The following is a 12517-nucleotide window of genomic DNA, read 5'->3' as shown; positions in this document are numbered from 1 at the left end:
ACAGGATCCTGTGTGATTCCGGACCATTTTGGAAAAAAGCATCCCCCCAAAAAAAAGGGGGGGGGAGAGAATGGGAACATTGACTAGTGGAGAGGGGCAGAATACCAGAAAATAGGAAGAGTGTCCTTATTGGAAATGGGGGAGGGCAGTGTGTATGCCCTGAGAGAGAGAAGTATTATTAATTTTATTTACAGGTAGGTTGGTCTGCCATAGTCAAAACAAATAAAATAAAAAATTCCTTCCAGTAGCACCTTAGAGACCGACTAAGTTTGTTCTTGGTATGAGCTTTTGTGTGCACACTTCTTCAGACACGAAAGCTCATACCAAGAACAAACTTACCGTAGTTGGTCTCTAAGGTGCTACTGGAAGGAATTTTTTATTTTATTTTGTATTAATTTTATATTTGTTTTGTTGTAGCATGAGGTTAGTGATTTCAGCAAGTGATTTCAGCTCTCTGGCATAGCAGGCAGGAGACAGCTTCTTCATGTAACACTCTTTATTGAGGCAAACAAGACTGGAGACTGAGGAGAGGGAAGCTACATTTATAGGGACAGAAGACTGGCTAGAAAGGATACATTTTGGAGGCAACAATCTCAAGCAATCACAAAGCTGCCTTTTGGTGGGAACCAATAAGACCGAGGATCCAAAGGCAGCAGCTTGAATGAACCAATTAGTAGCTGTTCCTTCTGGAACAGGAAGGCAATTACTTTTCCCCTAATGTGAATACAGACACTATGATAACCCTTGAATCAATACACAACATGTTTTAAAAGTTTTAAAGGTGCTCCCCCCCTCCCAATAGTTCAGTCAGGGCATGTGAGCAGTCCTCAGTGAGGATGACTCTTATCACACCAGGATGGATGAGCAATAATCAATAAGGGTCTCGTTAGGAGCACAGTACACTCCCGGGAAGGGTGGACAGAGCAATAATAAGCAGGTAGGAGGTCTTAGAGGGGCAAGACTTTGGAGGAGAGTGAGTAGATCAAAGTGTTGGTGCCACTACAAAGAAGGCCCCTTGCCCAGCGTCCTGGCAGATCAAAATTGAGGGAGGGAGGGAGGTGGTTTTTGCTGGGGGGGGGGGAGAGGGTTAGCTCCTCTCCCCCAAACCAGAATGAAAAGTGGGTCTCCCTGAGGCAGCTCCACCACTGGCTGCTCTGCAATTGTGGGGGGCGAGAGCGAGGCAAAGAGGGGGGCAAATCATTTGGCGGGGTTTGTGGAAATAACTTCTGGGGTGTTTTTTTTTGGGGGGGGAGCATATGGCCTAACACTGGAAGCTGCAACCTTTTAAAGTCTTAAAAAAACCCGAGGTTTTGTAAGTTTGAGCAGGAACGGACTTGTGAAACGAGCTTCTGGACAATTTACCTTGCAGGGTGGGTGGATGAAAGATGCCGATTTCCAGGGCTTAATTGGGGTTGGAACAAGTTGTGTAATTGCAATGGCAGGCAGGCAGGCATGCACACACACACACACACACACAAATACACACACACAAATACACACACACACACCAGTTAACCCTTAAGTTTTAGCTCCACAGATGTGCACATACCACAAGGTATCTGATCGTGGGCACCCCAAACTGCCCTGTCTTGTCTTAAAAAGGACCTTAAGGAATTGTGGGGGAAAGTGCAGAAAAGGGTGACCAAAGTTATCGTGGCTCTGTTTGCACCCTGTTGTGGGATAGCTCAGTCCGTAGAGCGTGAGGACTCTTGAACTCAGGGTCGTGTGTTCAAGCCCCAGGTTGAGCAAAAAGAGTCCTGCATCGCAGGGGGTTGGACTAGATGACCCTCATGGTTCCTTCTAACTCTACAATTCTATGATTCCCTACACAGCAGGGGTCAGCAAGCTTTTTCAGCAGGGGGCCGGTCCACTGTCCCTCAGACCTTGTGGGGGGCCGGACTATATTTTGAAGGGGGGGGGGAGAGAACGAATTCCTATGCCCCGCAGATAACCCTGAGATGCATTTTAAATAAAAGGACACATTCTGCTCATGTAAAAACACGCTGATTCCTGGACCGCATTTAGAAGGTAGTTGGGCCGGATCCGGCCCCCGGGCCTTAGATTGCCTACCCATGCTATCCTCCTTCTTTGGCGATCCCTAGTAGCCGAGTAAGATTGTCTTCCATAAACACGGTTTTAACAATGAGTCCGTAAGTGACTGTGGACGCCAGTTCTGGATCCACACGTCCTTCCACAGTGGGGACATTGGTTTCCGGGCGGGAGTCAATCACGGTGTAGATTTGCCAAGTGTGCCTTCCTCTTAGCACGTTTCTCCCTTTCGTCCTGAGTTCAAAGCCCATGACACCTTTGGTAAAGGCTGTTCTCCAACTGGAGTGCCCTCAAGCCAGTGTCTCCCAGTTGTCAGTGTTTATACTACATTTTTTAAAGATTTGCCTTGAGAGTCTTTGAACCTCTTTTGTTGACCACCAGCATTACGCTTTCCATTTTTAAGTTCGGAATAGAGGAGTTGCTTTGGAAGACGATCATCAGACATCTGCACAACATGACCAGTGCAACATGAACAGTCCATGCTATACAGGATGCTGCCATTAGCCCATCTAGTGCAGTCTTGTCTCCCCTGACTGGCAGCAGCTCTCCCAAGAGCTCAGGCAGGGAGATATTCCTTGGAGGTGCCAGGTTTGAACCCGGGAGCTTCTGCATGCAAAGCAGGTGCTCTACCCACTAGGCTATAGGCCCTCCTCTTAAAAAATGGAGGTTTTAGTTTAGCAGGGGAAAGTGATTAAGAAGGTACTTGATTAAATAAAGTATAGATGAAGAAAAAATGAATAGAAATGGTTTTATATATCTACATCTATCTGTCTGTCTATCTATCTATCTATCTATCTATCTATCTATCTAGTATAGTATTTCCTCACTTGGGTTCATCCATTTAATCTCAACTGATCCACAAAATGAATTTCAGTATGTCACTCAGCAGATAATTAAACTTGTGGAACTCACTGCCACAAGGTGTTGCTGCAGCAGCCGGATGGCTTTAAAGTGGGGGCGGGGGGAGGGTTAGATAAATTCATGGAGAATGAGAGGTCTATCAATGGGTGATGGTCAAGATAGCTAAAATGGAACTTCCCTATTCAGTTGCAGGCTATCTGTTGCTGGACAGCAATAGCAGCAGTTGATTGGTTGAGGTGGCTGGCTGGACAAAGAGAAGGGAGTAGGGGTGGGTCTCAGGTGCCACCAAACTGAATTATCTCTGTGAATAGATTAATCAACTAAAACAAGAGTTGATTGAGGGGTCGGCTTTAACTGCAAGGGGGCAGATTTCAATTGTAAAAAGAGGGGGGGGGGGGGACCTGGTTTTGGTGCTTTACTTTCACAGAGCATGATTGAAGATGGCTTCTCTGCTTAACTGCTATACCTTGTTCCCAAATCATGGTTTCTCTGAAGTGACTCAGGCAGGCAGCTCCCCTGAGATTTCTAACTGGTCAGGTATTTGTGTTCAAAAGGCTGGATACGGCGGTGGGCAGGTGCCTTAGCTCCGAGTCAACCCCGTGATTCTCTTGCCCCCCTGAAGTAACAGGAAAATATCCGCTGCTTTCTCATTGCAGGCGGAGACCTTTCGCCCCAGATGCTCTCGGAGATGAGGGAGACGAACCAGGTCCTGCGGCAGATCACAGAACTGCTGAAACAGCAGGTAAGGGAAGCGCGATGCCGGTCGCATCCTCCTTTTCAGTTAAAAAGGAGAGGAAGATTAAAACACCTGAACCCTGCATGGCAGACGAAAGCCATTCCCCACCATCAAATTATGTACTAATTGTGCACAGGCTATTTGCATACCAGATCTTTTTAAATAATAACAACAGCAACAGTTACCCTTAAGCATTTGATAATTATTTCTAGGATTCGTAAAGCAATAATGTGTTTTGCATGGGGTGCGTATGCAATAATGTTCGTAGAGCAATAATGTGTTTTGCATGGGGTCACCTCTATCCAACAGCCACCCCAAGTTGCAGGCTTTTCCTCATTTGCAGCGTTCTCTAGTGCTTGCCGGCTATCGTGCGCAGTCATAAGGACTAGAAGCTTGCAAAGAAATTGCAGGGGGAGGATGCAGGGCGACGCTGGTCGGCATCCCACCCCAGATGCCGAATCCTGCCTTTAGGTGTTACATGATAGCCATGTTCAAATATATCAAAGGATGTCATATAGAGGAGGGAGAAAGGTTGTTTTCTGCTGCTCCAGAGAAGCGCACACAGGGCAATGGATTCAAGCTACAAGAAAGAAGATTCCACCTAAACATTAGGAAGAACTTCCTGACAGTAAGAGCTGTTGGACAGTGGGATTTGCTGCCAAGGAGTGTGGTGGAGTCTCCTTCTTTGGAGGTCTTTAAGCAGAGGCTTGACAGCCATCTGTCAAGAATGCTTTGATGGTGTTTCCTGCTTGGCAGAGGGTTGGACTGGATGGCCCTTGGGGTCTCTTCCAGCTCTAGGATTCTATGATCTGGGGGACCCTCTTCTGCATTGCATCTACCTAAATAATGGACTGGAGTAAACTGTGTCTTTAATTTCAGTGGGTCTGTCTGAGCGTGGCTACCGTTGGAGAACACCCCAAGAACTGATTCTGTACCCCTGATTATAATGGACAAGAAGCAATTACGATATTGTGACCTGGGAGAAAATGGCAAGGATCCTGAACCTAAAGAGTCTAGGCCAATCCAAGGCCTCCAGAATCTCCTGAAAAGGAGAGAGGGAGCCTTTTAAAAAATAAATAAAATCTATTGAGGGTCACATTCCCTTGGGGACAATCTGTCAGGGGCTACTCTCTCTCTCTCTCTCTTTTCCTTCCCACCCAACAAGAGAGAGACAGAGAACCCCTGGTGTGTGAAGAGGGCTCCCCCCACCCCATGCTTCCTTCCATCACTCCATTCATTTTGTTCACCCCATGGCAAACTGGAAATTAGGCTGTGGGTTGTGGACCACAGTTCTCCACCCCCTATTTAGACCAATTAATTTCTCCATCCCCAAGACTAGATTCTTGGGACAGACCACAGGGCAGCGGCGAGTTTGGGAGGGGGGGACTTTTGCCTCCCTAGAGGTGCCTTGCTGTACACCCATCGGAAACAAAATGTTGGGTGGATTTAATTTCCCTCTGGCCCACACAACAGGCCTCTGCTTACGTCCTGCTTCTCCAAACAAATCTCTGGGGCTGTGGTGTCCAAACTTCTTGCAAAGGGGGCCAGATTTGATGAAGTGAGGGCCGACCAAAGTTGTTGACCTTTTTTTTAGGGTTGAAATTGTTGGGCATTTTTTTAGGATTGAAGTTGTTGAATGGTTTTGGTTTTTTTTTAGGATTTTACCCCAGGAAATAAACCGCCACAGGGGCTGGATCAAACCAACCGGCGGGCCAGATTAGGCCCCCGAAACGGACTTGGGATATGCCTGCTCTAGGGGAAGGAGGATAAGATGCCCATAGCTGTCAACTTTCCCATTTTTTGCAGGAAATCCCCACATTCCAGCGCCGTTTCCCACTGCAAAAAAGGGAAGGTTGACAGCTATGCAGATGCCCATTGCAGAAAACCCACAAGTGAGATTTCAAGCCCCACTTTCTCAATGGCCCTGCCTGCTTTGGGCTCCAACCCCTGTTGGGACTTGCCACCTGCGTTTGGTATTAGCGAGAACGTCAGCATAACAGACTCTTTATACTCAAGACTGCATATTGCTGGGGCCACATAGCAGAGGAGAGAAGCACATTGGCTTCCCGGAGGGGTTTTTGCCTCCCCCCAGCATCCTAGGCCCTCCAAGTGTCCCTATTTCTCAGGGGCAGTCTTGGATTTACAGAAGCTGTCCCGGTTTTTTATTTGATCCCAGAACGTCCCGCTTTTCCTGTCCTCGTTGGAGAAATGTTGGAGGGCATGCAACAAGATGGCTGCCCCGATGCTATGGGGGCGATGCAGCGTCTGGGGGTCTTCCTCCCTGCGCCATCCAAAGTCTGCTTTGTCCGGCCGCCTCTCTCTTGTGTAACTCCACATTCCAGACGCGCTTTCCCCTTCCACCCCCGGCTCCCTTGCCGCCTCTCCTTGCCAGCAAACTGGAAAAGCAGACTGGCCCTCTCTGTGCCAGGACAAACTCTTGCGGAGCCGGGGGGGGCCCTCCGGGGGCAGTCACCGCCGTGCGTGCATTCCTCTCCGGCCGTCGTCCTTGCTGGGATGAAGTCAGATCTTCCCCACTGCCCCCAGGCAGCTAGGACGCCTCCACTCGCAAGCCTCTCGGAGAGACCCCCGCCGGGGGCCAGATGGGCCTTCCAGTCAGGGGCCTGTCTTTCCAAAAAGAAAGAAAACCCTTTCCTGAAGGAGGGGAGAGTGCTCTTGAACTCAGGTCCTGCTTGCAGGCTTCCCATAATGGCGTCCGGTTGCCCATAATGGTGTCTGGATGCCTCCCCCCATTGGCCCCCTCCCCATCACTGACCCCCTATTCTCTACTCATGCAGGAAAAGGCTTATCAACCAGACACATTGGCTATATGTTCTGCCTTCGCAGTAGAAGGGAGCAGTGTGTTTGAGTACCAGTCCCAGGAAACACTGGCCACTGCAAGAACAGTATGCTAGACATTTGGGGGGGGGCCTGTTTGGCCTGATCTGCTTACGTTCTTAATGTTTTTTGGGGGGTGAATCCACATGGGCAAAGTCTTTTGGCTGCCCATTGCCTCAGTGGCTAGGTAGAGCCTCCAGGTTCAGAGGCAGGCTACCTCTGCACATAGCAGCTTCTGGGGAGGAACAACAAGGTGTGGTCTGTCTGGTTGTATGGCTAGGTACTTAAAAGATTTGGGGTTTATTAGGACAATGAGGCCTGCATAAACTTAGCCGTTTCTGTTCCCTGGAGTTAAATTTGGATTTTCAGTGTCACAGAAGGGCAGCCCAGATGAATTATTCAATGCATTTGCTATCCACACCCAATTCGTTCTTCTTTTCATTTACACAAAGAACACCCCCTCCACCAATTAATTTCCCAACACTCCTTGCTTCAGATCAGTTGTGCTCGCCCGCCCCAACAAATCATTTCTACATAAAGTCATCTTAATTTATTCCCGCTCATCACATTCATTAATATCATACCCATTAAACTCAGATCACCCCTCTCCAAAAATCCACTACACTTGAGGAAGACGAGGGGCTGGCAACTTATGGGCCCAGAACTAACACTTTGCCACTGTCAGTCGAGCTTCCACCTTCAGGAGCAGCCTACCTCCAACTAGAAGCATATTACAGGGGATAGTTTTCTTTATTGTGCTGTTGGGTGGGGGGCATCCTGGTTGCTCACTGTTGGCTCTAGTTTGATATCACAAAGCAGTTCCCTTGCTCCTTCTGCTCTGCCATTTCTGGGGAAAAAGAAAAGGAACTTTTCACGAGCTCTTGCGCTACTCCCTTCTAACTGCACACCCATTCATCTTCAGCCTCTGCCCTTTTGAAATATATGTTTTCAAAGGGGGGGCATATCTCCAAAATAAGGTCGCACATGCCCTTCCTCACTTTGAGGTTGGGTGGTGTTTGTCAGTCTCTCCTGAAATATAGAAATCACCCACCCACAAAACGCAAAAAGAAATTAAAATAAATAAAAATCTGGCAGTGGAAGCTAAAACCACCACGGGTCCCTTCAGGCCTGCTCTGCCCAGGTTTACAGGAAGGTCTGGGTTAGATTAAAGCTTTTTAAAAAACCACAACACGTTGGCAACACTTTAATTGCGAGCTGGAAAGCAAACGGTAAACCTCCAGCCTTCTGCCAGATGAGGTGATTACCTCAAGTAGACCTTGCCGACAAAGGTCCGTATAGTTCAAGCCATGGTTTTCCCAGTAGTGATGTATGGAAGTGAGAGCTGGACCATAAAGAAGACTGATCGTCGAAGAATTGATGCTTTTGAATTATGGGGCTGGAGGAGACTCTTGAGAGTCCCATGGACTGCAAGAAGATCAAACCTTGTTGTTGTTGTTCAGTCGTTCAGTCGTGTCCGCCTCTTCGTGACCCCATGGACCAGAGCACACCAGGCACGCCTATCCTTCACTGCCTCCCGCAGTTTGGCCAAACTCATGTTAGTCGCTTCGAGAACACTGTCCAACCATCTCATCCTCTGTCGTCCCCTTCTCCTTGTGCCCTCCATCTTTCCCAACATCAGGGTCAGAAATCAGCCCTGAGTGCTCACTGGAAGGACAGATCCTGAAGCTGAGGCTCCAAGACTTTGGCCACCCTCATGAGAAGAGAAGACTCCCTAGAAAAGACCCTGATGTTGGGAAAGATGGAGGGCACAAGGAGAAGGGGGCGACAGAGGATGAGATGGTTGGACAGTGTTCTCGAAGCTACCAACATGAGTCTGGCCAAAAAGCGAGAGGCAGTGGAAGACAGGAGGGCCTGGCGTGCTCTGGTCCATGGGGTCACCAAGAGTCAGACACGACTAAATGACTAAACAACAAGACCTTCTGCTGCTTCCCCGGCTTCAAGGCCAAATCCAGATGGGAACGAGGTCCAGACTTTATCTACCAAGACATTTTTAAGAGTTAGTCCCTCGTTTTCTCAGGAATGCCCCTAGGGAACTCAAAATGTCAAAACAGCACACCCTGGGCGATACATTAATTGGCATTTGGCCTCGTTAGCTCCACCCTGGGCAAAAAGCAGGGCCGAAACTAGGCTTTATTTCACCCGGGTCAAAGACCCAGATTGGCACACACGCCCCATGCACATTTGTGTATACACACGCACACACAGAGGATAGGAGCCTCAATGGAGCCCCTCTGGGGGTTTCACCCCGGCAAAAAACCCCAACAACTAGCCCCCTGCCCCTGTAGCTATGGCTCTGCAAAAAGGGCACATCTTCAGATGATGCCAGCAAATTATTATTATTATTATTATTATTATTATTAGATTGCCCCAGCCACTCTGGGCAGCTTCCAACAAATTAAAACACAGTAAGACATCGTGAAAAACATTAATGGTTTTTATCTCTATAGTTCCTTATGATGGGAGGGTGTCCCACAGGGCGGGCGCCACTACCAAAAACCATTTCCCTCACAGCTAAGGGAACCTATAGAAGGCCCTCGGAGCGGGACCTCAGTGTCCGGGCTGAACAATGGGGGTGGAGACGCTCCTTCAGGTCTACTGGGCTGAGGCCATTTAGGGCAGGCTTCCTCAACCTCGGCCCTCCAGGTGTTTTTGGCCTACAACTCCCATGATCCCTAGCTAGCAGGACCAGTGGTCAGGGATGCTGGGAATTGTAGTCTCAAAACATCCGACGGGCCGAGGTTGAAGAAGCCTGATTTAGGCCTTTCAAGGTCAGCACCAACACTTTGAATTGTGCTCGGAAACGTACTGGGAGCCAATGTAGGTCTTTCAGGACCGGTGTTATATGGTCCCGGCGGCTGTTCCCAGTCACCAGTCTGGCTGCCGCATTCTAGCATCATCCCAGGGCATCGTGGGAGAAAAATGGCAGCCCGCTCCCCTCCACAAATGATGTTCTGGCCTCATCAATGTACAAGTAGTGTAGTCTGAAACTAAAGAAAGCAAGGCCAGAAAGAGGGGGAAATGGGGGGGGGGCGGTTTCTAAACAGAATTAGATTTATTATTATTATTATTATTATTATTATTATTATTATTATTATTATTATTATTATTATTATTAGCTGGCCCAGCCATGCGTTGCTGTGGGGTTTGTTTGTTTGTTGTTGTTGTTGTTGTTGTTGTTGTTTTGCTTTTTAAAATTCTCCTGACCCCGAGAGTATTCTGGAAGCTCCTGTTTTCATTCTTCCCTGTCCCTTTAGAGCAGGGGTCAGCAACCTTTTTCACACGTGGGCCGGTCCACTGTCCCTCAAACCATGTGGTGGGCCGGACTATTTTTTTTGGGGGGGGGAATTAACTAATTCCTATGCCCCACAAATAACCCAGAGATGCATTTTACATAAAAGAACACATTCTACTCATTTAAAAACACCAGGCATGCGAAGCTGCGGCGGCCATTTTAGGAGAGGGCAATGGTGACCTTAAAGAGCATTCTCCCCCACCCCAGTCCCAAAATTACCCAGTCCCAAAATCACGCACCCCAGCAAAACAATCTCCTCAGAGCTGGTCTTACTCAGTGCGACCTCTCAAGCATGCCTCCTGCTCTGTGGTTTTTTTTTTCCCCTTTCTCGGAGCATGCGAAGCTGCGACGGCCATTTTAGGTGAGGGCACAGACATTGTTGCTCTGGCCAGGTCTGATGATGTCGACGGGCCATCTGCCTTTCTATTGGATGCTGTTGGAGTCTTCATTCCTTTTGCTGGTGAGGTATAATAGGCGCACCATTTTTTGTGTTTATTCTATATTTTAGGCATGACAGGTGTGGTTTTTTAAAAAAATTATTATACCAGATCCTTCCTCGATGGTCAAGTTATGCTTTGTACTAATTTGATGCGCTTTGGTCTAGCGGTTAAGGAAAACATCGGTGTCCGCCGTGCACACAATGGGAACATTTATATATTTATAGATTATTATTATTATTATTATTATTATTATTATTCCACAAAGGAATCACCACTTAATGCCGAACACAACAGTCAATTCCTCTTCCCAGGGAATTCTGGGAATTATAACTACAGCTCCCAGGATTCTTTGGGAGGGAAGCCATGACTGTTTAAAGCGGAATAAAACTGCTTTAAATGTATGGTCTGGATATTTAGTTGGATCCATCCCAGAAACCAGGGGTGGTACATGACAAGTAAAGGCAGAAGGGTGAAGGACCCCTGGACGGTGAAGTCCAGTCAAAGGCGACTCTGGGGTTGCGGCGCTCATCTCGCTTTCAGGCCAAGGGAGCCGGCGTTTGTCCGCAGACAGCTTTCCAGGTCATGTGTCCAGCATGATTAAACTGCTTCTGGCGCAACGGGACACCGTGACGGAAGCCAGAGCCCACGGAAATGCTGTTTACCTTCCCGCCACAGTGGTACCTATTTATCTACTCACGCTTGCGTGCTTTCGAACTGCTAGGTTGGCAGGAGCTGGGACAGAGCAACGGGAGCTCACCCCGTCGCGGGGATTCGAACCGCCGACCTTCCGAACAGCAAGCCCAAGTGGCTCAGTTGTTTAGACCACAGCGCCACCCACATCCCTATTAGTAACACAACACACACTTGGAGAAACGGATGGAAATCTTCGGAGAGACTTATTAGCGTGAAGATTAATTTCAATTTTCAATTTTACTACAACCCATCTGGCTGGGTTGCCCACCTAAAATTTTAGGATCCACCATGCTGCATGTCTGGATTTCATCAGGACTGTTTCCAATCCTGATGGAACAACCATCATGTTGCATTTTGTTACTTCTGTTGATTGCATTTTTTTGTCTCTTTCCAAAAGTTTAAAAAAAAAACAAACCACCACCCCACAAGCTTGGGACAGAACAATATGGAGAGAAACTTTTGCTGAGTGCTTTATTTTTTTTTTCTAGGAGGTTCAGAAACAATTGTTCTCAGAAGCATGTCACCTGGGAATTTTCAGCGCTGCTCTGCTTTTGTATACATGGCTTTGGGTCGGAAGCTGAGCATTCCTCCCCCCTACCCCAAATCACCAAGGAAGGGGGCTGTAAACTGGTGTTTATTTTCGCAATTGTTTTGCAGATCAAGGAGCTCACCTTCTTGAAGAACACAGTGATGGAGTGTGATGCTTGTGGTAAGTCCGCTTGGGTCCCTACAGACCCAACACATTGCAGCCCATTTCTTGGAAAGAGTTAAAAATTCCTTACAAACCAGCACTTGGAGTGAATGGTACTTTGGGCATGCCCAGAGGCCCCTCCTGCAAAAAAGGGAGAGGACCATAGGGCCCTTATTGTAACCAGATTTCATCTCACCTACCAGGTGCAACCAGCCAGCCGTAAGGGGCCAGAGCACTGCCGCCTGAGAGCACCACCCAAGGCGTAGCCCCTAATCGCCTAATAGCGCATGGCTGGGTGTGCGCTGCTGCAACTTCTGCCTGGCTGCAGCTGCTGAAGGACAGCTGGCTCAGCCTTTCTCCCTCTCCCTTGCTCCCTGGCAGCCCACTAATGGCAGCCACTCGTCCTGCTCCAGCCCACAGGAACACTGAGCGCCATCTCATCCGATCCCCTGCATGCAAAGCAGAAATTTTGCAGCTGCCCCATGCGGGGATCGAACCTGCAACCTTGGCATTATGAGCACCACATGGGCGCATGGCAAATAAAGGCAAAAAAGATAAAGGTTCCCTGGGCGGTTAAGTCCAGTCAAAGGCGACTATGGGGCTGCGGCGCTCATCTCGCTGTTTCAAGTGGGTCAAAATACTTTAAATGTATGGTTCCAGTTACAGGTAGGTAGCCGTGTTGGTCTGCCATAGTCAAACCAAAATAAAAAATAAAAAAAATCCTTCCAGTAGCATCTTAAAGGTAAAGGTAAAGGGACCCCTGACCATCAGGTGCAGTCGTGTCCGACTCTGGGGTTGCGGCGCTCATCTCGCTCTATAGGCCGAGGGAGCCAGCGTTTGTCCGCAGACAGCTTCCGGGTCATGTGGCCAGCATGACAAAGCCGCTTTCTGGCGAACCA

At 48.4% G+C, this 12517-nt stretch overlaps 1 protein-coding gene across 1 annotated transcript in view; it reads left to right on the top strand.

Annotated features, from left to right (window-relative positions):
* The window catches only part of COMP (cartilage oligomeric matrix protein), a 37336-nt gene that overhangs the window by 2917 nt on the left and 21902 nt on the right, over nt 1-12517 (top strand). Inside the window, 2 exon segments of the mRNA XM_033136774.1 lie at nt 3567-3652; nt 11585-11636. Of these exon segments, the coding sequence (XP_032992665.1) occupies nt 3567-3652; nt 11585-11636 (138 nt within the window).

Source organism: Lacerta agilis, chromosome 18, assembly GCF_009819535.1.
Source record: "Lacerta agilis isolate rLacAgi1 chromosome 18, rLacAgi1.pri, whole genome shotgun sequence".
Lineage (NCBI taxonomy): Eukaryota > Metazoa > Chordata > Lepidosauria > Squamata > Lacertidae > Lacerta > Lacerta agilis.
The sequence above is the reverse complement of the archived record's forward strand: the minus strand, read 5'-3'. Positions and strand labels throughout refer to the sequence as shown.